At 35.7% G+C, this 25188-nt stretch overlaps 1 protein-coding gene and 1 pseudogene across 3 annotated transcripts; one reads left to right on the top strand and one right to left on the bottom strand.

Moving 5' to 3' along the window:
- The first annotated feature begins 6301 nt into the window (after window positions 1–6301).
- LOC114256430 (DNA-directed RNA polymerases II and V subunit 8A-like) lies at window positions 6302–10970 on the top strand. 2 transcript variants are annotated; one of them, XM_082916259.1, is made up of 5 exons: window positions 6302–6494; window positions 7517–7627; window positions 9257–9399; window positions 10132–10229; window positions 10581–10970. In XM_082916259.1, the coding sequence occupies exons 2-5, from the start codon at window positions 7555–7557 to the stop codon at window positions 10690–10692; spliced, it is 426 nt and encodes a 141-aa protein (XP_082772385.1). In that variant the 5' UTR covers window positions 6302–6494; window positions 7517–7554; the 3' UTR covers window positions 10693–10970. The 2 variants fall into 2 exon arrangements, with proteins under 2 accessions (XP_082772385.1, XP_082772386.1); XM_082916260.1 differs by having other exon boundaries at window positions 6478–6553.
- A 7036-nt stretch (window positions 10971–18006) lies between these two features.
- LOC114269534 (BTB/POZ domain-containing protein At5g17580-like) lies at window positions 18007–20129 on the bottom strand (annotated as a pseudogene). The gene is made up of 2 exons (XR_014360524.1): window positions 19757–20129; window positions 18007–19641 (listed from the first exon to the last, which is right to left on the bottom strand). The product of XR_014360524.1 is annotated as a BTB/POZ domain-containing protein At5g17580-like (transcript).
- Window positions 20130–25188: the final 5059 nt, after the last annotated feature.

Here is a 25188-nt window from a genome sequence, read left to right on the forward strand (position 1 = left end):
TTTTTTAAAAAAATTATTTAAGTTATTTTTACTCAATAAGAAAGAAAATTTGTGAAAATCCATCACAAAAAGGTATAAGACATTAGATTTAAAGTAAAATATTATGTGGTGATAAAAATGCACCAGAAAATATTGTCGAAAAAATGTGCCGGCGTTGAAAAATTCATCAACAACTACGGCTAGAAGCAGTGATTGGTAGCCAGTGGTAGCATGTGGCGGTGGTGAAGTAGAGAAATGTGTGATGTTCAATAGACAGGTTATTGAATAATGTATCACATTTAAACAAATAGTTAGTTTGGTAAATTCCAACAGATAGACATATTGGTTGAATTCAACAAATAGTTGTCCTTTTAGATAAATTGTGTCATTTTGATCCAAAGAAACTAGAGCTTGGGCCAAACAGTCCAAAAGATTCAGAAATACTTATGGCTTGACTGTCCTAAAATATAAGTAGAAGTTGAACCAAGTAATCTATCACAAACTTCTAAATTAAAATAAATTATAATTAACTTCTTTAGACTGCAACAAATAGCCCACATCACATTATCACCATATGGACTTGGCATGCCATCAAAACGACACACACAACAATCTTCACGAACATCCATTCGATAATTTTATATTTGAAAGAATATTTCATACAACTTCCTCTGTCAAATAGATAATATGAGTTTATTAAGGTGAAGGGACAGTTTTGAGCAGCATTTGCTTCTCTAGAGAAAGATTGAGTTGTGAGAGCTCTCACTCACATGAATAGTTTAATGTGCTCATCAATGCTTCATCCTAAGAAATGCATTTTATTATGTGTTCTATGTTTTTTTCTCTCTTTAATGTAAAATAAGTTCTCAAAACTTGTTTTAAGCTTTCTTGAATTTTTTTTTTAAATACCGAAAAAAAACAAAAAAACAAACCCATTAAAATTTTGGAAAATCCCCCCAAAAAAGTGATATAAGTGTGTTAGTTTGAGAAAAGCAAAGTAAGTTTTCCTAAACAAAAATTTAAGAAAAAGTGTGTAGAGTATAATAGTCATAATTAAAATTTTAACTTAGTACTCATTATAAAAAATAAAAAAATAAAAAGTTCGCAAAGTGAAATAATCATTTTCGAAATTCTACTTGTGTTTGGTTTGGAGTTTTCAAAAATAATTTTTAGAATTTTCAATTAGTGTATTTTTTAAAACATTTTTATCAATTTTATTATTTATTTAGATCCACTTAATCTAGATATACTTAAAAAGTATAAACTTTTGTACAAATATTTTTAGAAAATTTATTAAATGCAACAAAATATGAAATTATACTGAATTATTATTATTATTATTATTTTATTTTATTTTTATTTTTTTTGTATTCAATGACTTATTGAAAAAATTTGCAGTAATTACCAACTAATCTTATTAAGTGGACTTAAATACCATTAAGTCCTATTGACTTTCATCCCATTTGTCCTAAAAAATCAACAAATAGTGAATAGGATCTATGGTGGGCACCATGAACCCTTCAAATTCTCTTAAATTGAGATGTAAATATTAGAAAAACCAAATCCTTTTTAAAAATGCCTAAAGTTAATGCTTTAATAACTTTAGGATAATTCTATTTACACACCGCTAAATCTCTCAATTAACACTATTTTCTTTCTATTTGCTTAGTTACACCACACATAAATTGAGAAGTCTGATTTTATCTCACAACACACCCCGTTTTTTTTTTTTTAAAAAAAATACCAAATTACTCTCTTTTTCAACAAACCCAAATCCTAATTACTACCATCGTCAGTTGACTGCCATCATGACTCCCTCCCTAGATTCTAGCAGTGTGTGTGGTGGTTGATAGAAGCAGCCAGAGGGAATGAATGATGTAGAGGGCCTGCAACCATTGTGGATGCTCTAAATATAGGGCTATGATGGTAGAGGGAAACGGCAACCGGAGGTGATAGTTGGGGACAGTAGTCAGAGGTGGCAGAGGCTGGTGGTAATAGTGGTGTGTACGGAGAAATTAGGGTTTAGAAAATTGTCCAAAAAAGTAATTTGATTGTGGGACAAAATTATAATTAAAAAATTTGAGTGATAGTGTGTATTAAGAGTATTGAAGATGTGTAAATAGATTAATCTATTTGGATATATTATAACCTTGAAAACAAAAGAAATATGATTTTTTGGTTTAAAAGAATAAAAGTTATTAAAACAGTTTAAAAATTAAAAAATTACTGAAATCAAATTATATACACTAGCCATTCATATTTTTTTTTATATAATTAAAAAATCATTCAAAAAAATATAGATAAATTATAGTTTATCTCTTTTATGTTTGGTCATTTTCTCATTTTGACTTTTAAAGTTTATTTTTTTTCACTTTGACCTTTCATATTTCAAAATTTTCTCAATTTACTCCCTAAAATTAATTTTTGTTTAAAATTAGACAGAAAATGCCATATTGACAACCATGTGGCATAATTTTTTTTATTATATATAACTTACACATCCAACATAAACCCGAATCTCAATATAATAATATATTTTTTTGTGTTATATGATAGTTAATGTGATATTTTCTGTTTAATTTTGAAAAAAAATTAATTTTAAAAGTAAATTGGGATAAACTTGAAATACGAAGGTTCAAAGTGAAAAAAATAAATTTTAAGAGCCAAAGTAAGAAAATGGCCAAACATAAAAGGGACAAAGTATAATTTATCCAAAAACAACTGGCTCCATTTGTTTTGACGTAAAATATTTTTGTCAAATATTTTACACATTTTTCGCTAGTTGGTTGAACAAAAAGTAAGCAAAATATATTTTAAGGAAAATATTTTTCCATCTCTTTTTAAAAAATGACTTATCTTTAAAATTTTCGTAAGTCAATTTTTACAAAATTGACTTTCACTTATTACCTTTTAAACGCATTTAGCCTTTTTAAGTAAGTATATTAGCTCATTAAAATATCATCAATGATATTTTATTGAATCAAAATTTATCTTTTAGGCAATAAAATATTTTTTTTCAAGTATCAATCAAACGCCAAAAAACAAAAGTGTAAGAGGAGTTAGCTTCACCTCATTAAATTAATTGAGTCTAATCGAAACTCAATCGGAAAGTCCAAAATTAAAGAGTTTGAAGAAATTATAGCGAAATGGGCCCAAATGAATTATATTAAATGGACCTACAAGAAAGCCAACCAATTAGGTTGGAGAGGCCCAACAAGATTATATCTCTAAGAAAAGTCCAACAAGCCCATTTAAGAAGGCCCAGGCCATACGAGCGTCCGAGATGATTAACCGTTGCTTTGAGAAGAGATGAAACCCTCGGAGGAGATCCATTTTTCGAGGTGTTTGCTTTGCCTTGAAAGGGATTGGATCCACAAATCTAGAGACCTATTTGAGTTCTGTTAGACTTTTTTTATTTTGATGATTTATTTAATTATGTTTTAAATTCAAAATTTATTTTAATGATTTATTATGTTTTAATTTATTTGAAAGAGAAAAATAGAATCAAAATTTATTTTGTCTCATTATTTCATACCTAAAACTTTTATCCTAAATGTTGTTAGAATGTATTTAATATTTGATTAAATCAGAGATTCAAACAGTCCAGGCCAAAAGGTTTAAACAGCCCAGCACAGCAGCAGGCCAAAAGATTCAAGTGGAAGGTATTCAAATTAGTAATGATAGAGTGGAAGATATTCAAATTAATAATGATGGAGTACAACGGCTACATATTGAAATGCCAGTTATGGTTTAGTACAACGGTTTAGTTTGTGCAACGGTTTAGTAATGATAAAGTACAACGGTTTAGTTTGTGCCAGTTATGGTTCAACATACCCGGTCAATTTTGAAAGCACTCTATATATTTTCAAAATTGGTTTAGTTTTGAAATTAATTTTTAAAATTAGTTTTTTAAAAAAAATTGAAAATTCAAAACTTATTTGATTATGAGTTTTTAAATTAAGGTTAAAAGGCCTAACCACATAGGAGTAATCTCCACGATTAGACCTTATAACAAGCCGAGAACTCAGAGGTCATTCTTAAGTGGTTGCTACATGGTAGGACTACTCAATCATGTAGCGATAAGTTACCAACTCGTACACAAACAGGAATTTGAATCCACACTCTTGACACTATTATGGTTCGCCATGCCTAAAAAGTTCATCCTAGCAACCATACGTGCTGTTACCCAGGTAGCTGATCCTGGGAAGAGTAGAACCTGGAACCTGAGGACTTATATCCTAAAATCTTATCAAAGTGTCCCACCCCCTTGAATTAAGTTTTTAAATTAAAGTTATTTTAGAAAGTACCAAATAAGTTAGTTTTTTTACTTATTACAAAAAGATATATAAAAATAGAGAGATAATATAATTCAAATAAATTAAAAAGATGGCTTATAAGCCACTTTCCAAAAGATGCATTTTAGTTTTCAAAATAGTTTTTAGAAAAATGAATTTAAAACTTGGTTGGTTATGAATTGTCAAAACTCAATCTTTGAGTTTTTTTTGAGCCTCGTCTTGTAGTCAAAAAATTTGTTAAGAACACAATGTCAAATTTGTTTACTTCCTTTATATACATAGGAAAGTTTTGGGAAGTTGATAAAAAATTAATTTTTTAGTTTTTTTAGTCTATTTTGTATTTTTATAAATAAAAAATATAAGAAGTGATGTGACCTAAAATATGTAAAAAACTAAAAACTGACTTTTCATTTTTTTTTCCCAAAAGACCCCATAATCTAACTGTATTTTTAAATACATATAATCTAATTTATACGGCAGAGTTTCACTCTATATTTATTATTTTTTATGAACGTTTTTGATTTTATATCTACTCAAGTTACATATATTTAAAGAGTGCTGCTATTAGTACCTACCAAAATTCTTTGGACCCCCAATTTCTTTGGACCCCAAGCCTAAACCCTAAATTTTAATAATATTTTTTTGGACACCCCACTTATTACCAAATCTACCCATGTTCATAATATTTTTACAATGAAATGCACACCCACCTAAATTTTTCATTCCTCTCCTTCCTTGACTCACTCAATCTTCAGAGTTTGGAGTTTTGGTCCAGTATAGAATTCTTGGACCCCAACCCTCCATCACTCTCGTCGCCGTCTCGGCTGTCAACGGAGCATTCCGACGACTCTCATCTTCTCTGAACGCTCTCCGTATCGCCAAATCAGTAACCTCTCTTATCTTCTCATCATCATCTTCTTCATTGCTTTTTGTATTTTCGTCATCGCTGAGATCGATCGAAGATACTTCAATTTCTATGGGATTTGCATAACCATTTGCAAGATAAGGAAAAACAAAATCATCGTCTGAATCGCTATCAGAATTATCGTCTGAATGGCCATCAGAATTCTGAATGTAGCCTAAAACAATTTGTTCACCACTGTGTAGCTGAAAAAATGTATTTTGTTCAGAACTGTTTTGTCGAACAATAATGATCCTGTCAGCACTATATGTCCAAGCAAAATTTGTTCATCACTGTGTAACTTGAATCCATTCCAATTCACAACTTAAAATAACATGAATTAAATCCATTCAAAATACATAACTTAAATCCATTCAAAATACATAACTTAAATCCATTCTAATTCACTATTTTCCATTCTAAGTTAGTTTAACAAAGAAAATTACATAACTAACTATCTGTATTAATGTTCGGAACCTATGTATTGAACGAAAGGATTATGTTCAGTACTGTATTACCGAACATAATTCTAACAGTCAGCAAACTAGTACCGAACAGCTCAAGCGAAACAAGAACAACTGAAAACGACCGAGAATGTTAATACAAGACAGATAAACTTACCAATAGAACACCGGTCTCACTAGAATTGTTGCCCTCGTCCTCCATTGCTCTACACAGTGAAATAAGTGATGAAGTATACGTTATACTTGAAGCAAAAATTTCAAGTTCAATAGCATTGATAATGGTGATGAATACGACACATTCAGGATTTAAGATGATTATGAAAAATAATAGATTTAGGGTTTATGTTAGTTGGTTATGAAAAATAATAGGTTTAGGGTTTACAAACATGGAATACGTATAGTTAGAGTTGGGGGTGAGGGTGGGGGTGGGTGTCCAATATTATAGAGTATTAGTTCTTATTGATAGGTGTGTGTTTCATTTTAATGTCTTTTAAAGTAATTTTACTTTAGAGTATAATTATAATAAAAAAAATTATAAAATGGGAGGTTCAAAGAATTTTGACATGTGCTGATAGCAGCCCTCATAGTTAAATCATTTCTTATTTATAAATTTCTTTTTGTAGAATTACTGAATAATAATAAATATACAAAAAAATAAAAATAAAATTCATGCAGCTTAAAAATATTGTTCGTGGGCTTGGGTTTTAGATTTCAAAAAGAGTTTTCAAAACCTTGCTTTTGGGTTTTGAGTTTTAGGTTTTGAAAAAGAAATTTGAATTATATTTGGGTTTTGGGTTTTGAAATCTGAGGCTAGGTCTCCTTTCCTCGCTTTTTCAGTTCAGCAGCGATCCACAGGTTCTCTCTCTCTCTCTCTCTCTCTCTCTCTCTCATTCCCACTCCCACACGGTGTAAAGGTAGAAAAATCATCGGATAGGATCTACACAAATTTGGAGTTCAAAAAAAAAAAAAGAAAAAAAGAAGAAAAAAAAGGATCTACACAAATCTTAGTTAATTTTAATTAATATTTTCTTGGTGTGAGATTCTTTCAATAATTTGAAAGTTATTTCTTTCTTTAAATTCAATTTTCATTTCCCTCTTACTTTTCTTCTTCGTAATTTTGTTTTTGTTTTTACTAAACCGAAGCAGTACTCGATCTAGAGAACAACAAAAAAAAAAAAAAAAAAAAAAAAAAGAAGCACAGAAGCAGTGTAGTTTTTTGTTTTGGTTTTAAGTTATTATTTTTTAGACTGGGTTTGGTTCATGAATTTGGAGAGAGAGATTTAAAAAGAAAAAAAATGTGTATAATATCTGTCCTCAAATCCATAAACCAAACACAGTCTTAATCAATTTGTCCCTTTCACTCACTTTTTTCTATTCTTAATTTTTTGCTTAATTTACTTCATTTATTTGATAGTTTGTGTAGTTAGTTTAGAATTTGTGTTTGATTGTTACGGTTTGTGCATTGATTTAGCTTATATTTCCATTATAGTGTATGAAATTTGGTTGAGACCACCTGCATTTGTGTAGTTGATTATGTGTAGAATTTATGTTAATTTATTATTTTCTGCATTTATGATTTTTATTTTTAATTTTAAAAAGCAATAAAAGAAATATTTAAGAAAGTTTAGGTTTTTATTTTTATTTTCCTAATACCTATATTTTTAACTATTTATGTAAATTTTTAAAATATATTTATGAGGTAATTATAGCATCACGGTTCAATTGGGGTTTTATTTCCCTGCTCTACCCATTGGAAAGATTTCTGTTCATGATTCCTTTGTGTGGAAAATCATGTATTATTGATGATTTTAATTGCACCCTCCATCTAACACTCCTTTTTTTTTCACCCCTTTTTTTTCTGTTATATTTTGTTTTAGGTATATATTTCCTTTCGAGAGACTAGGTTGCCATCGAGATGGCGGGTATTTATTTTGATGACATTATTAAGGTTGAACGATTAGATCCAGATGGTAAAAAATTTGACAAAGGTATTTCATTTAGATTCTTGTTGTTACTTGTTGATTGCTTAAATAATGCTTGCAGTCTATATTGAAAACACCGTCCATCTATATCTCTGTGCTTTAGGCATTCTGTTGGATGTTAACTGTAATTTCTTTACTGCAAAACTTACTTATATATAAAAAATTTGGTAGTGCAAAATGCTTTGACTTGAAAAGGGCTGGTTCCACATTATATTGATCTGTCCTTGAAAGAAGGTATTTGTAAACTAGTCAACATGATGTTCTAAAGATCTTGACAAGATATGTTTTTAATTAGATAAAAAAAAAATGCTCTTGAAAGGATGAAAAAATTGTTCACAAATCACCAAAGATGCTGGTATAAAAGTCGGCAACTTTTGGAGATGGTGCCGGGCATCCCTCCCCCTTCTCTGAGGAGTGAACAATTCAGAGATAGAAGAGTTTAAGGAGCTAGGAGCGAAGCCTTTGTAGGAGTTTCCTGCTTCTAAGGATGACCTAGTTCATTAGCTCATCAGTTTAGATCATCATGGGCCTTGTTATGGGACTCCACAATTTTGAACTTGCCTACATGTATAGTAGCTTTTTAAGCACTTGAAGGATACTATCAGTAGAAAAGATGGCAGCATTTTGGGGTGGCAGTCTGATGGTTCACTTGGCAAGTCCCATGTCCCTGGCAATGCTGCCAGATTTGCGTTGTTCTGGTGGACTGAACATGGCCTGTGGATGGGACATTTCCTCAAAAGTTGGGATGGGAAAGGTATTGAAGTTAGAGACCCAACTCAGGTTATGTGTGGGGGTGGGTTTTAATCGAATCTGCTCTGCTCTGAATATATTGCCTTCTTGAATCTGTAATTGTACTGCTGCATGAACTAAGGTGCAATGCAATTGAAATTCTCGCAACACATGATGTGGCAGCTCCATTTAAACTCACATTTTATAAAGAGTAAAGTATTGGTTACTTGTTGGAAAATGACACTGGAAGTGTGCCAGATTCTTGCAAGGCTGTTGTTTTCAGATGTAAAAAGTATTAAGTAGTGCATCAAAAGTATATTCTTCTACATTGAATGGGAGAGATAAAATGTAAGGTCCTCCCAGACCTAGTTTTAGTATACTTGTGCCCATATAGTTTATCTATTTTGCCAAGTGATTTTCAGTCATGCTTGCATGAGTGCAACAGCAAGCATGTTTCAGCCTGCATCAAGTGCTTATGTAGTGTCTGAAGGAATTCGCCATTGACTGTTGCCTTTACTTTGTTGGTGGTGCATATTCGTTCAGTTGTGTACTTTAAACACAACTGATAAGCGAAGGCAGCGGAGTTAAGGTGTAGTTTTCATTGTGGCTTCTTTTGGAAGGTTGTCATTGGTGAGGCATAGCGACACAATATTAAATAATTCTCTTTTTCATCACTTTGTGGATATCTGCCAACATTTCCGAGCTTCGTAAAGTGAGCTTTTAGGTGGTTTATCTATGTTTCAAATATTTTTTCCGTGATTTCACTTTGCCCACTCTTATCTAAGTGGCTACGAGTAATGTTTGAATAGATTTAGCGTGATAGTTGGATATTTTAAATTTCTGTGTTCCTATTCCAGATTCTTGATACTGCTTCAAGTTAATGACTGCATAAATGTGTGTCTACAGTTTCTCGCATTCAAGCACAGAGTGAGGATTATGATATGCAGCTGCTGCTAGATGTGAATACGGAACTGTATCCTATTAATGTTGGGGAGAAGTTTAGGATGGCATTAGCTCCAAGTCTAAATGTCAGTGGAACAGCTGTCAAGGTAATGTAATTACCATTGCAGTCTATAGTAGCCTTTCAATGGAAGACGTTACCAACTTGTACCTTATACCGTTTTTGAGGTTATATTTGTTACTTTTATTTTCAGATTTGACATTGGATTTTGCTTTAATTTCGATTCTCTTTTGAAAATTGAGTTCCAACTCTTGACAGTAGAATGACTTTCCTATAATAGTCAACCATGCTTATTGGATTGAATCAATTGATTCCTAGACTACTTTTCCACTGCTGTTCTTAAATCAATCATCAGATTTTTGTAGAAGTAGCCCACACTCTGATGAGTAGTCCCTCCCTCATCATATCTTTGTTGTGCAAGGGACTGAGAGATGTCATAGGAGAAATCTTGCTTGGTGACAGATGCTGATTTAGTGCAGTAATTTTGACCACAAGATTTGATTCTTGTTTGGTGACAGCAGAGTCTTCAGATATATTTTTCTTCAGTTTTTATTTATTTATTTATTATTTTTTGGAAATTTAACATTGCATATTTCATCAAATGATCAAAATATGATATATACTCAGAAGCTACACGCGCGCGCACACAAAATGAGCACAATGATACGTCAGCACTACATTCAAATAAATATGAAATGAGGAACATGCTTCTGTGACGTGTCTGGAGTTTTGTGTCTGTACATGTTTTCTCTTCCTTTTTGTAATTCTTTCGTATTGAAAGCCTAAGATCATTAATAAATTTACTGTTCTCCAATTTCAGGGTGCGGCAAAATCACTTGCTGACAAATTTGAATATGTTATGCATGGGCTGTTATACAAGATATCTGAGGATGAGTCCTCAGGACCTGATGTTAAAGTGTATGTATATGCAAAAGTTTTAAAACATTTTATTAATTGTGTTATGAATGTTGGGTCATTTAATACTGTTGTTGCAAATTATTGTATATCTAGTGCCAGTAGCTTAAAGAAATAGCGGACCAATTTGAGTGGGAAAGTTATGAATCTTATGATAGCCAACTTGCTCTTGTTGGCTTAGAAAACATTTTTAAAGATCTCATGGTTGATCATGCAACCATCATTATATGTGTTGCTTTAAAAATTATGGGCTTATATTAGAAGTCATTTTTTTTTTTCTGGGTTGATAACCTAGACATTGTGCTCTATTCATTCTCATCAGTCTATTAATTAAGTTTTGGTGTTTGGCTTCAGGATGATATATATATCTTTTGGTGGACTTCAACTTATGCTGAAGGGGAATCCATCTTATATGGGTAAATTTAAGGTTGATCAGAGGTTGTTTCTCCTTATGAGGAAGGAGTGAGACGAAGCTAAAATTCCTGGGGTTAGTTGCAAAGCACATCGGATTCCAGAACTTGTGCATGCACATAACCATGTTTAAAATCAAACTCTCTGTTAGTGTCTATGTTTTCTCTTTTCTGCCTTGCTGTTTACCCCAAGCTAAGCGTGTTGTGCCTGTCCATGTTCTTGGTGCGGGAAAGTGGAAAATATGCTTTGGAATCATTTTAGAAGTTACAATATTTTGCTAGGAAATATTGGTTCCGGATTTCTACTTTTATTAATGCTCTATTGTTGTGCAAATGTCTATGGAAATTCTCGCCCTTAGCAACAGCATCCACATGATTATAACATCATGTGGGCATTTCTAGCTGTCCTTGCTCCCTACTGCTGATGGCAATGAATTAGGTTTTGCATCACTAGTTATTTCACACGTGCAATACCATCAGCGGTAAGGGTATTGGAAAAACTAATAGGATTCTTGCTGGTAAGTATGATCCTTTGTTGTTTGGGCTCTCTAATCTTGGTTGTTCTGTTTGTTCAGAAAATTGGGGTTGATAAATTTGGTCGAAGTTTTGATCCAATCCAGTAGTGGTTACTTTTATCAGGTTGATTGGTCTCTGAATCTTTATAATTATGACACTTGAAGCTGTAAACTTGTATTTTTCTGCAGTATTTGCCCCATACATGGATTGCAGAGGTCTCCGATTAAGTAGAATGTATATGGCATTATGATGCTGGTCATATGAAGCATTTTTCATTATTTTCATTGAAGGTTGGCCATATTGAATTGGCATGTACGTGCTGGCTATTTTTGTCTATGGTTTATTTACGCAGAAATGCTATGACAAAACTTTATCTAGAATGATTGTGATCTATAGATGTGTTTTTCTTGGGTTTGTAGCATTATTGTTATTTGTGTTTGCGTAAACGTATTGTATTGCATCATATGAACCCGCATTTTAAGCTTTTCGACCCTTTTGTTATTATTATTTATTTAAAATTAAATAAATAGTGTATGGATAAACTTATATTCCTAAATTACGTTGAAATGTGATTAGTAATCATGTTTTTTGAAAAAAAGTGTGGTTAATCATATTTTTTTACTTGACATCAAATGCGATCTGAATTATCTTTTTGTGCTATATTTTTTGGTGAATCAAATCCTCAACGCCAGTGTCATCCTCTTGGAGAGAATGAAAACAGGCATAGATATATGCATTCACCAATATTACTTTAACCAACCAATTCAAGTCTTTTGTAATAAAAAATGCTAGAGGTCTTAAAAATTTTACCAAAAGTTTTACCAAATGTCTTACATGGGTGTGGGACCTATATGGGACCCACATTGTGTGGGTCTAACACCCATGTGAGATATTTGGTAAAACTTTTGGTAGAATATTTGGAGTCTCTAGCATTACTCTTTTGTAATAAAGTTAGTTATTTAGAAAATTTATCAATAAATTTGTCTACAATAGAAAAAATGCCGTGTGATTGAGATTATTGCTAGGTTTTCACATAGAATAACATTAATAATTATGACTAAGGCACCGTTTGGGAAGTAAGTTTCTAGGCTTTTTTGGCTATTTTAATCACAAAAAATAAAATAGGTTATTTTAGTCACAACAAACCAAACATCACATCCAATCTATAATCATTACACGCTTCTCTCACAAAAAAAATCAAAAAGCCAGAAAGCCATTCTCAAATCAAGTTTTTTAGCCCAGGTTAAAATAGCTAAAAAAGTTAAAAAGTCAACTTACTTCCTAAACGGAGGCTAAAAATATTATGAGCATATATTATTCTGATTAATTTGATTTTGTTGCCATTTACTTCAAATTTTTTTTTTCCCCCCCTCTTATATACACTTAGGCCTCGTTTGGAGACTGACTATTTTAGTCAAAAAGTCAAAAAGTCAACTAAAACTAGTCACATCACCTCTCTACTTTTCTGCATATCTTTTCGTAAAAAGTTAAAAAATTATTAAAATAGCCTATTTTCAAACGAAGCCTTAATGTTGTCACATAAAAAATGTTACTAAAATTTTTTCTGGGCTAGGTCAATGAGCAAAATACAAAAAGAAAGAGCAATATGCGCTTGTAGATCTAAATATCCACAACATCCAAAGAAAATAAAAGCAAAAACTACTTTTAACAATTTAAAAAAAAAAAATTAAGCAAAAAAAATCATTAATTGAAAAAGAAATACAACGCTTAATTTTGAAATGTCTCTCCATTATGTGGTAACATACTACAACTCCCAATTTTAAAACGTCCCTACATTGACATTGTTGAAAATAGTATCATTTCGAGGTAGCCAAACACAAACTTTTATAGAAAACTCACGAATAAAAAAAAGTATACACAATTTCATAGACCCAATTTACTTCACCTCGTATGTTAAGTAACATATTTAACCCAAGTTTGCCTTTAACATACATTCTCTTTGTTGGTTCTCTCCTCTTTGTTAGTTCTCTCCACCACCTCATTCTCAATGGACAGTTAGGATTAACTTGATTTAAGAGACATCATTAAACTTCTAAAATATTATAGGATATACTTCCTCCTTTCACTATACTTCAGAATTTTCTACTATTGTAGATTTTTCCATACCTTTTTAGAATGCTAAACCTTTCAATTTATTTAAACTTTCCCAAGAATCTCTCACATTCTAGATTCTTCTAAGATATTCTACGTGTTAAATTCAATGTATAGAGAAATAGAGAGAGAATAAATTGTATGTATTGAATGTGTATTTACAATGTTTAAAGAAGACTCTCCTTTATAGGGGAGAGTGTGTAGAAAGGGGCCAAAAGTGGCCGAAAGAGGCAATGCACTAAGGAACAACATTATGAAAGCTGGTTGGTAGACAGCTCATATACAGCTAGTTAATATACTACTAATATATTCTAACATCTCCCCTCAAACTCAAGGAGGATAGGTACAAACTAACTTGAGTTTGGAAATAGTAACAAAACGGGAAAATAAAATAAAATAAATAAAATAGGAGACACGGTATGGTCGTGTCAGACCGTTGTAGAAGACACTGTATGGTCATGTCAGGCTGCTGTAGAAAATACTGTGTGGTCCTGTCGAACCGTCATTGTAGAAGACATTGTATGGTTGTGGCAGACCGGTGTAGAAGACACTGTATGGCTCATGTCAAACCGATGTAGAAGACACTGTGAGGTCGTGTTAAACAGCTGTAGAAGACACTGTGTGGTTGTGTTGTACCGTTGTAGACAAGTTAGTGACCACAGTCATGGTCTCCACACATGACTTCAACGTATAGTGGTTGGCCTCAAAGTCCGATTGAGCTTCCATTATTTGCTCCACTGATAGCATAGGAAAATTCAGCGGAGTAAAGCAAAAATAGGGGCGCTTGGTCCAGGGGCGCTTAGTTGCAATTCAAGGACGACAGAACCGATTATCTCTATTGTGGACTCGTTTAGGTCTAGAAAAATGGTGAACGAACTACGGGAAGAGGAGGCCATCTCAGAGGCAGCACAAGTAAGGGGTTGCAGAGTGGACGAAAGGGGCTGCAGAGTTCGTCGCTTTGGTTTGCTTTCAATCTCTAACCAGCCTCAGCCTCGGTTTAAATAGACAATGCAGAGACTAAGACACCAAAACAGGAGCGCGAGTCGAGGCAGACATGACGCTCTGTCAGTCACGTGCATCACGCGCTGTTCGACGCTACAGTGTCGGGGGTGACTTTTGAAGGCGGGGCACGACTTTTGAAGGCCGGCGCGACTTTTGAGGGCGTGATATATATATATATATATATCTTTGGGCAGCCTATATACATGACCATACAGTGTATTCTACAATGGTCCGACACGACCTCACAATGTCTTCTATAGCGGTTCGATACAACTACACAGTGTCTTCTACAACGGTACAACACGACGACACAGTGTCTTTTACAGCAGTTTAACACGACCTCACAGTGTCTTCTACATCCTTTACAGCTAATGTATAGTATCTACTAACATCTCCCCGCAAACTCAAGAAGGGTAGGTATCCACCAAGTTGAGATTGAAAATGAGATCACTGAAGTGCCCAGGAGGATCAACTTGCTGATATTTTCACCAAGGTTCATTGTAAAATACACTGTATGGTCGTGTATATAGGCTGCCCAAAGATATACATATATATATATATATATATATATATATATATATCGCGCCCTCAAAAGTCGCGCCGGTCTTCAAAAGTCGTGTCCCGCCTTCAAAAGTAGTGCCCGACACTGCGGCGTCGAGCGGCGCGCGATGCATTTGACCGACAGAGCGTTGTGTCTGCCTCGGCTCGTGCTCCCGTTTTGGCGTCTTAGTCTCTGCATTGTCTATTTAAACCGAGACTGAGGCTAGTTAGAGATTGAAAGCAAACCAAAGCGACGAACTCTGCAACCCTTTTCGTCCACTCTGCAACCCCTTGCTTGTGCTGCCTCTGAGATGGCCTCCTCCTCCCGTAGTTTGCTCACCCTTTTTCCAAACCTAAACGAGTCCACAATAGAGATAACCGGTTCTGTCGCCCTTGAATCGCAACCAAGCGCCCCTGGACCAAGCGTCCATGTTTTTGCTTTTACTCCGTTGAATTTTCCTATGCTGTCAGTGGAGCAAATAATGGCAACTCAATCGGACATTGAGGCCAACCACTATACGTTGAAGTCATGTGTAGAGACCATGACTGCGGTCACTAACTTATCTCACCGGCTGCAGAATAGGACAAGTGAGGTACAACAGTTAAATGCCCAACTCTCTCTACTGTAGCGCATGTACAAGGATGCGCAAGCAGAGAATTGCGCGCTGAAGGCGAAAAACAAGGAACTATAACAGAAGGCCACTGTCATGGTCCGATTCGGAGGGCCACCATATGCTGCGTTGGAGGAGCAGCGGGGAGGCAACTTGCTCGGTGAACTTGGAAGCACTGAAGTAGGGCCGTCAAGTGTCGCCTAAGACGAAGGCAAGAGGAAGAGAATGACGACAGAGTCGAGAAAGTGAGGTCGGTGGGTGGCCGTTAGCAGAAAAGAAAACAATTCCTTTGTTGTTGTTGTTGGTGTTTATGTTTGTGTTTTTTTTTTTTTTTTTTTTTTTTTTTTTTGTTGTAACTCGCTGGTGTAGAAATGTGATCGAGGTAGATTCCTGAGATGAATAAAATAAGGTTTGTTGTGTAAATCTGTATATGGTATGAATGGCACAATACGGAACAAAAAAATCAAGTAGAATGAAAACGAGTTGGTGGGGAATGAGATTTTATTTATTTTTAATGAAAAAAGGAAGATAAGATAAAATAAAGAAAGTGGGAAATAGTGGGATCAGACTGCTTTGATTAAACAATTTGGGGATGATGGGTTGTATGAAAAGATGGGAACAAGCCCACGTGGGTCATATAGGGAATGGCGGTGGAGGTATTGTCTAGGTTATATAAACACTTTAATATATATATAATGGAGAGATATGGTGTAGATATGTATAGATATAGAAGAAGGGGTGAGGATTTTCACACAGCCAAGTCTCAGCTCAGTGGTGGTAATAAGTTCCCGGGGCTGAGAGTTGGCTTGCCTGCTTCTGAATCACCAGAAAGAAAAAAATGTTGTTGGACATGGCGGGTTGGAGGAGAAGAAATATGGGTACCCACTTGTTGTGAAGCCTTGGAAGCTGGCATACAGTTGCAGGGATGAGGCCAGTAAGACTATTGTGGGCCACATCCAGCTGCTCCAAGCTCCTCATGCGTCCGACGGTAGAAGGCAGTGAACCCTGGAGGTGGTTGAAGCTAACATCAAACACAGTGAGCTTATTGAGGAAGCCGATTTCAGGGGGAAGACAGCCCGTGAGATTATCATTAAGGAGGATGATCTCGTTGATTGTTTTAGCCACAGAACACTCTAAAATAAGAGCAGACGTTGGGACCGTTCCAGTTGGAGGTGAAATTGAATGGGTCGGAGAAGATGGCGGATTTCCAGAGAGTCCGAAACCAGAGAGTGTGAGTCCAAAGCTCGCCATTGTTCAATTCTTGCTGAGCAGCGAAGACAGCTGCAAATGGATCTGACCCGGGTCAAGGAATTTGCAAACAGAGAGGCAAAATGAGAAAGGGAGAGAGATAGGTTGACTAAACAAAATGATTAGAGCCACAAAGAAAGAGTCGGAAGATGTAGCGGAGTGAAGGCATGTATAGAAAACTCAGTGCGGAGCGAAGACAAGGTTGTCGGCTGATTGTCTACCGGTGAGAAAAAAATATAGACGTAAATCTTAAAGTTCTAATATTATGTTAAATTGAATGTATACAGAAATAGAGAGAGAGTAAATTATATGTATTGAATGTTTATTTATAATGTTCAGAGAAGACTCTTTACAGGGGAGAGTGTGTACAGAGGGGCCAAAAGTAGCCGAAAGAGGAAAGAGGCAATGTACTAAGGAATAACATTATGAAAGCTGGTTGGTAGACAGCTCATATACAGTTAGCTAATATACTACTAATATATTCTAATACTACGAACTTCCAAATTTTCCTAAAACTTTGTGAAATCTTTTAGATTATTTTAAAATTATAGAATGTTGTGATAGGCTCTAGAGTCTCTGTTTGAATCTCAATAGACTTTTTGAGTAAGAAAGGGTGTGGAGAGAGGAAGTGTGAGCCGAGAGAAGAGAGAGTGGTATTAGGTGTGTGAGTAATGTAGTAACAAGCAAGCAAAGGTAGCTCTTAGACCATCTGTGGTGTACCAGTTAAAATTGAGCCTAGTTTTAAATAATTTTATTGGAGTACGTATTGATATCAATGATAGAGTCAAATTTCTATCGATATCAGACAACATTGGCTTGTATATCAGTGAATAACAATATTAGAGATCCAAAATACCGATTATATATCGGTTGATATGAAACGCAACAGTTGATATTTAAAACCACGAAATTGAGTGTTTAGTGACTACATAGATATACCAAAACATAGATTTCATTTTCATACATGAGTCTGCATAAATATATAGACCCAATAAACCAATCCTGATAAAATTTGAAGAAGTGATATGAATAAAGGAAAAGAGTTATGGCACAAAAAGATATCCAGAGATGTTCTCTAACAAAACTTAGTTGCATTCAAAAAAAAAAAAAAACTGAAAAAAAATTAATACTGTAAGTGGCAACAACAATTAACATGGATAAACAACATCTGTTATCGCTTGAAATAAATGCAACATGTTTAGTTCATATAAACTTCAGTCATTGAGATTGGCTAGCTTTGTATTCACTATTGTGAAGGTCTTTATTAGGAGGAGGTTGATTGAAATAATAGTACGCAAGAAAAAGGGAAGAAAAGAAAAGAAAAGAAAAGAACGGAAAAGAAAGAGCTAAGAACATCAAATTCATTTCCATACTCACTGTCTTGGATGCACCTTCTTCTTCTTCTTCAAATGGGAATTAAAATCATTCATGCTACTCGTGCACCCAAACTTGCGCTTCATTTCTCTCCACACGCTAAATTTTTCCTTTTTGCCTCTACTGCACTGAATCTCTTTCCTTATTATACAGCATTCTCTCTCCAACTCCATCACTTTGCTCCCCATTTTCTCCATCTCTATTTTCACCCCTTCTTCACTACTGCTTACCCTCTCTGCTTCTTCCTCGTCCTCTGTCTTCAGCTTTGTCAATCTCTCATCCGAACCCTGCACCTTCTTTGTGATGGTGTCTCTCAAGTGTAAATGCCCCGCAAATAGTATCTGCACCACCACTCTCAATGGCAACCGTTCATTTTGTGCAGGGATTTCACAAGCTTCTTGAGACATTTTATGGCAATTCAAAACCCGACACACCTCTTCTCTCTCGGACTCTGTCAAATGTCTATGCTTATCCAAGTAGATGTCAATTGCTCTGTATATCCCATCAGAGCTGCGCTGAATTCCCACTGATACTGAATTCGACATTTGAGCAAGTGATATAAATGTGATTGTCTTCAAATCTACATCATTCGCAACCTCTGCCAATAAATCTTCAACGAGTTGTGCCACTGTAATTAATCCAGAAACGTCTGAATGAGTGTAATTGCAGTAAAAGTTCTTTAAAATCCTCCTCACACATTCCACATCACATTTCGCTTCTCTAGCATATCCTTGAGAAGGTATTAAAAGGTCTTTGACTGTAGCTTGGTCTAGTTCGTTTTCCAACCCTAACCTCAAACCCTTCTCTACAATCAGAGCTAGCTTCCAAGAACATCGCAGAACGTAGCATTTCAAACAACAAAGTGGATGGAACGAGTCCTTTCTCTCTAGGGAAAAGTCTTTCCATTGCTTCAATAACTTCTCTTTGGGAGTTTTTCTTGTAAATCAACATATTATCCCCCTTCGTACTTTTAGAAAATACCCATTTCTTTGCATACTGAGAGAGAGACGCTGAAACGTACTCTTGTGGGACATGACGCTGAATCATTGTCTGAATGATAGGCTCATAAAGCTGGAGAGACAGTGAAATCAAATCCTGTGACTGCCAATCAAGAACAAAAAGCTGCCTTCTTGCATTTGGCCTATACCCACTTTCCTGGCTCTCACTATCATCATCGTTGATTGAATTCTTTATTGGTTCTCCAAGAAGGCGGGGCTCAACAAGTGCCTTCGCTACAATGGACTCAATACAAGCTTCAACCAAACCAAGATTCACTGCTTGTTCAAGAATATTTCCTGAGGCTCTGAGGGCTTTGATTGATTCATTCCAGCTAGAGATGATTCTTTGTTCAAAGTAGGTTAAAGTTTTCTTCAATAGTTTATTGGTGCTGTGCTTTTCGGTCATACCAAGGTAGTAAGCAAGGCATGAGAGTGGAACAACATTTTCAGATGACATGTTCACTTCAAGACCATGGCAGAATCTCATTACAAGCTCTAAAGTTTCTGGATCAGCAGGGATGTCCCGGAGTAAATAAGAGATATCTTCATTGGGATTCTCTTTAAGTAGCATAACTAGTTTTTCTGATCTTGCAGCCATAAGTTCCTAGACATAACAATCAATAAACATAAATCAAATTATTTTAGAAAAACAAAGGATAAGGTACAAATACAAACAAATAATAAAAAAGATGTGGGATTCTACAAAGGATACTTCTTGCCTTGTTCAAATTGAAGGGTAGACCACGGATATGGAGTTGGAGGATTGAAGAGGATGTAGATTTTGAAAACCTGAAAACATAGAAAAAAAATGGGTGATGAGAATTACTTGCGATTAGAAAGCAATGAGGAGGGTTGGATGTGATTACCATGATGATGATTCTACTAATTGTCTATCGGCCATCTTATTGTAATTCTTTCTCCACCAAGCTGTTTGTTTTTTTGTTTTTTTACAAGTGGGATAGAGTTTTTAGGCTGTCAGGCTCGCTATGCAATGGTTTCAATGTTCGGAAAAAAAAAAAGAAGTCTGTTGCTAGTTGCTCTATTCAATTTGAACCTGCAAAGAAGCACCACACTTAATCAAATGAGGCCTATCTCCTACATTATCTGCTATTGAACTTCATCATCTATCAACAACTATATACATGTCTGTCATTATCAAATTAAACAGAACGAGACACATATAAAGAGCATTTTCTTCAATTACATTACCATGGATTCTACAGTATGAGTTGGGCAACATTAATAGTAATGATGTCGATAATAGCAGTAATGAACCCAATTAATATACTTGTACAATACTAGTACTGAAAAAAAATACTTAATTTCTTTCCTCAACTGGTAAATCTAACTCAGCAGAGTAAATTGATAATGAACAAATAAATTTGAAGCTATATAATCTTCATCCAATAGGGTAAAAATCCATAAAACAAGTCCATGTTTCATTAGATGAAGGGAAAAAGTTTTTGGAAAATATCAGATAAATGAAAAATCAAAAGACTAATTACAAATCACTGGGTTGTGATTGAGAACTATGTTCCGGGACGTGAAAAACTAATTACAAATCACTGGAGTGTGAGTGATAAATATGCTCCGGGACATCATTCTCACATGCTCTGGATACACGTCTTACGTGCATTATATTAATAAGCTATTAATTTTTTCATTTCTCATTTATTTTTGAAATTCCCCCAAAGTATATATAATTTTTTTTGGAGCTGATCCCTAGATATATATCGATTTCCTATACAAATCAAAGCAAACAGAGCACAAAAAGAGAAGTGGGTCAGTAACATACTGAGAAAATCAGCAAATAGCAGCATTTAGAGTGTTATGTTTATGTGAATCTCTCTCTTTCTCTATCTCTCTCTCTACTCTCTCTCATATATTTGCATGAGGTTTTGAGTTGGAATTTTTTCAACGTTCATCCGGGAGATTTGGGGGGTTCAGTTATTGTTGAAGTGTTGATGCGAGGGAGAGAATCAGATATGCATGGATTTTTGATTAGGGAGAGGGTGTTATCAAGTGTCGCAACTTCCATATTACACCTCTGCTCCAATAATCAAGTACTAGTCAATTATTCAATACTTCCGGATCACCACGTGTCCATACTCCAAACTAATCATCAATTACTTAACTCATGTTGTTCCCCCATCCCCAACATAAATCATGGGCCCTTGCGTCTCTCCACCAATCAAAACATTATGGAGCACCACATGTCTATACTCCGAGAGTATTGAATAATCACCCCATTTTACCGCATCATCAATGGTTTGGCATATTATTTGGTCATTTTTGTTTTTGAAAAAAAAAAAAAATAAAAAGTTTCAAAATTATCAATAGTTTTTAGGGTAAATTACAATGTTACCCTTATATTTTGACTCAAATTTTATTTTTATTATTTTAATTTAAACAAGTTCGTCATTATACTTTAAATCTAGTTTTAATTTGATCATTCTGTACAAATTACCATCAATTACTTTTACGTATAAAGCTCAAGAAAATAACATATGTTATAAAATTGTCACTTTTAACAACTAATTTGAACAGAACAACAAAATTAAAACTAGACTTAATGTTAGGAACTATATTGTTCAAATTGATATAATAGGCACCAAAGGAAATTTGAATTAAATTACAGAGGTGAAAAGTATACTTTACCTTGGTCAATATATTAGTCCCTACCTATTTTTTAGGACCTCCTATTTCTTTTGACCCCTACCATACAAATTGTTCTCCTCCCTCTTTTTCATTGGATTCCCACCACAATCCTCAAAATACTCCTTCTTTGCAGAGTAATGATTGAGACCCCCACTCTCACAAGACCCTAACAAATTTGAACTACTCATAATGTGGACCCCCACACCAACATGAGTAAGCCCCACACATACATAGAGGGTTAGGATCACTTTGGGGGTGTAGGGGTCATCCCTAAAGGGATTCCAAACATTTTCCTTCTTTGCACCACCATCCTTATCGCAATTTTTCCTTCGATAAACCCCCTTTCCTGCCACCACCACCTCTAGACACCTTCACTACCACCTTCGGCGGCTTTCTCTACCACCTCAACCCCCTTTTGCACCTCCACTATCGTCCAATAGCAGCCCTTCCTTACCCCAACAATCATTTTCGTTTGATTTTTGTTTGAATAATTAGAGCGTAATGAACTTGATTTGTTCGGCCATATTCGATTGAGCAAATTTAGTTTGTTCGGCTAGAAACGACCGAACAAGCCAAGTTTGTTTGGTTATAGCTCACTAATTGATGAAAAATTGGTGAAATTGTTCACGTTGACCTTTGTTGTCTAAATAATCTTGAAATGTTTGGTTGCCAAAGACCGAATAATCTTAATTTGTTCGTGAATCAAAACTGAACAAAGTTTCAATTTCATTTTTTCAAAATCACACAAAACACATCAAAATGGTAACCAATCACACCCAAACATCTCTTAAATACCAAAATCTTGTACATAATTTATTTTTAATTATTATATATACGATTGAATTATGATTTGTTTTTTTGTTATTATCTTTTCATGTTCTTTCTGATAGTTGATTCATTTGGTTCATAATTTTCTTCTAAACTGAATCAAACCAAACTATGCTCAATCTGGGAGACTTCTATGATTTGCCATTGAACTTGGCAGCTAGAGTGGCTAAGAAGGATGATTTTGTACTATCTTCATGCTGGTTTCCAAGGAGTAATCCCTCCACAATTTCGAGCAATCCATTCATGTAGGCTATCGGATAATTACGGAATCTAATGACTTGTGGACTCATAAATATGTCTATTTGACTATGAATTTTTGATTTGAGCTTTTGATTTAGTTGGATTGAAAGGATTTGGTAAGTATGAGTTTAGAAGATTCATATCCTCATGCCCTGTGTTTGACACTCAGACAAAAAATGAAATCGAAACTTTTATAGCCCACTTACTACATGACACTCTCATAATAGTCTATAGATTGGTGGTGTGGGGACATATTTTTTGAATGACAACACGTGGGCAAGGTGGCACCGAAGTGCCAGTTGAGGTGCCACATGTCCTGGTTATGACGCCGAGATCATCTCGGCTAGGCCGAGGTTATCTGCAGAGATACCGGAATCCGGGATAAACGGATAAGTTATAAGAGTCCTAGAATGGGGGAGGACGTCGGCCTGGATAAGGATAAATCTCCTAGGGAGTTTATCTTTATCTATTGGAGAGTCCAAGATGAGCATTGGGCCAGAGTGTAAGGGAAGCTAGGCTTCTACAGGGATCAGGTTAGTGCTGACTATAAAAGTAAGGCACCCTTATGGGTTCAAAGTACGCTTTTTGAATTCTGACTAGTGAATAAAAGCACTATTTGCTATCTTTGAGAGATAATTAAGTACTGATTTGATCGTCGGAGTGCCCCCGGGTGGACGAACCACTGCCGGAGTCTCATCTTTCTGTGACAGGTCATTCGGGCACAATCTATTCTGCCAGTGTTCTCCAGCTGAGTACCTGTTTGGCAGTATGGTCAGAAAATAGCACACACAATTTGGCGCCATCTGTGGGAAAGAAAGGAGAATAGATGGCCAACGACGGACATAAAGAGAAGATTGGGGACGACATCCCTACTGGAAGTGGTAAACACTTTGATCCTAACGCAGAGGAGGATAACTGCAAAGAAGAAACTCGGGATCAGAATCCCGGAGAAAAAGACATCAGCCAGGAGGGAGACGTACCAAAGAAGGCAGATTGGGGTGGGTATTATAACGAGGACGACCTCCAGGTATGGAAAGATAGATGCCTACGGAGGGACGACGAGATGAAGGGAATGGTGAACAAATTGGCGGACCTACAATCAGTCGTCAATTTCATGATGCAGAACAACGTCATGCAGCCACTGTTTTCGTTACAAGATACACCGATTCCAGTGGCCAAAAAAGATGCCCAGAAAGAGGGACATAAAATAGTTCTTGCAGTCCCGCAGCACGACAGGACTAAGGAACATTCCCACCGACCTTCACGGGAGGTCGGGCGAGGAGAGTCGATAAAGGGAGAGTCTCGGAAAACACATCGTACTAAAGAAGCCTATGCCAAAGAACATCGGCATGCTCAAGGGAAGGAGCTTTGTTTCGACACGACTAATGGAGAGAGGTCCAAGAGGACTCATAACGACACTGGGAGTAGCACACCAAAGAGGCTAAAATCCGTTGATAGCCGAGCTCCTGGATGGACCAAAGAGGATCTAAGAGATTACCTCCAGAGTAATCGACAAGATGCCGAGGTAACCTTTCCGGTCAAGCCGAGAACGCCGTTCTCGGTAGAATTGGACAAATTTGAAGCCCCAAAGAGGTTCCAGATATACGACGGTAAGTCTGACCCTAACTTTCACGTCGGCTTGTACCTGAACTCAATGGCACTATACACCGGGAACGAGCCATTGCTCTGCAAGGTATTCCCCTCATCCTTTGGGGAAATCGCATCAGACTGGTTTCACAAGTTACTGAAAGGAATTGTGAAAAGCTGGGAAGGCCTGGCTGAGATGTTCGTGGCCAGGTTTGTAACAAACAAATTACAGCCGTTGAGGGTTGACTCCTTGATGGCTCTGAGAATTGGTGAGGATGAAAGCCTTAGGGCTTATGCCAAGAGGTATTATGAGGTATTCAACCGAATACCAGGATGCAACCAAGAGGTGGCGGTCTTGTCTTTCAAGAACGGCCTGAACGATGATTGTCTGCTTCGAAAATCGCTGGCAAAGACACTGCCAAAAAGTATGGAGAAACTTATGGCCAGGATAGAGAAGTATGCGAGAGCCGAAGAAGACACGCTGGGGACAAAGGCGTCAAAATAAGAAAAGAGAAACGGCTCACTGAAGCGAGGCCGAGATAACACTGGATATAACAAGCAAGAGATAGGATTGAGGGTTGCACAAGCAGTCACAACTGTATTCCAAACTTCAATTTACAAAGTCTTGGAAAGAATCCGGAATCATCCCTATTATAGAGCACCAGAGAAAATTCCTGGCGAATTTATGGAAAGAAGTCTGGGGAAGCACAGTGCCTACCATAATGAGGATGGGCATCTAACTCAGGGGTGCAGAGCCCTAAAAACACATCTAGAAGACCTGGTAAGACAATGTCATTTAAGGGACCTAGTACATGAGGCCAGGACGAGGGAGGAACAA

Source organism: Camellia sinensis, chromosome 2 (genome assembly GCF_055761805.1).
Source record: "Camellia sinensis isolate YWXY chromosome 2, ASM5576180v1, whole genome shotgun sequence".
NCBI classification, from domain to species: Eukaryota; Viridiplantae; Streptophyta; class Magnoliopsida; order Ericales; family Theaceae; genus Camellia; species Camellia sinensis.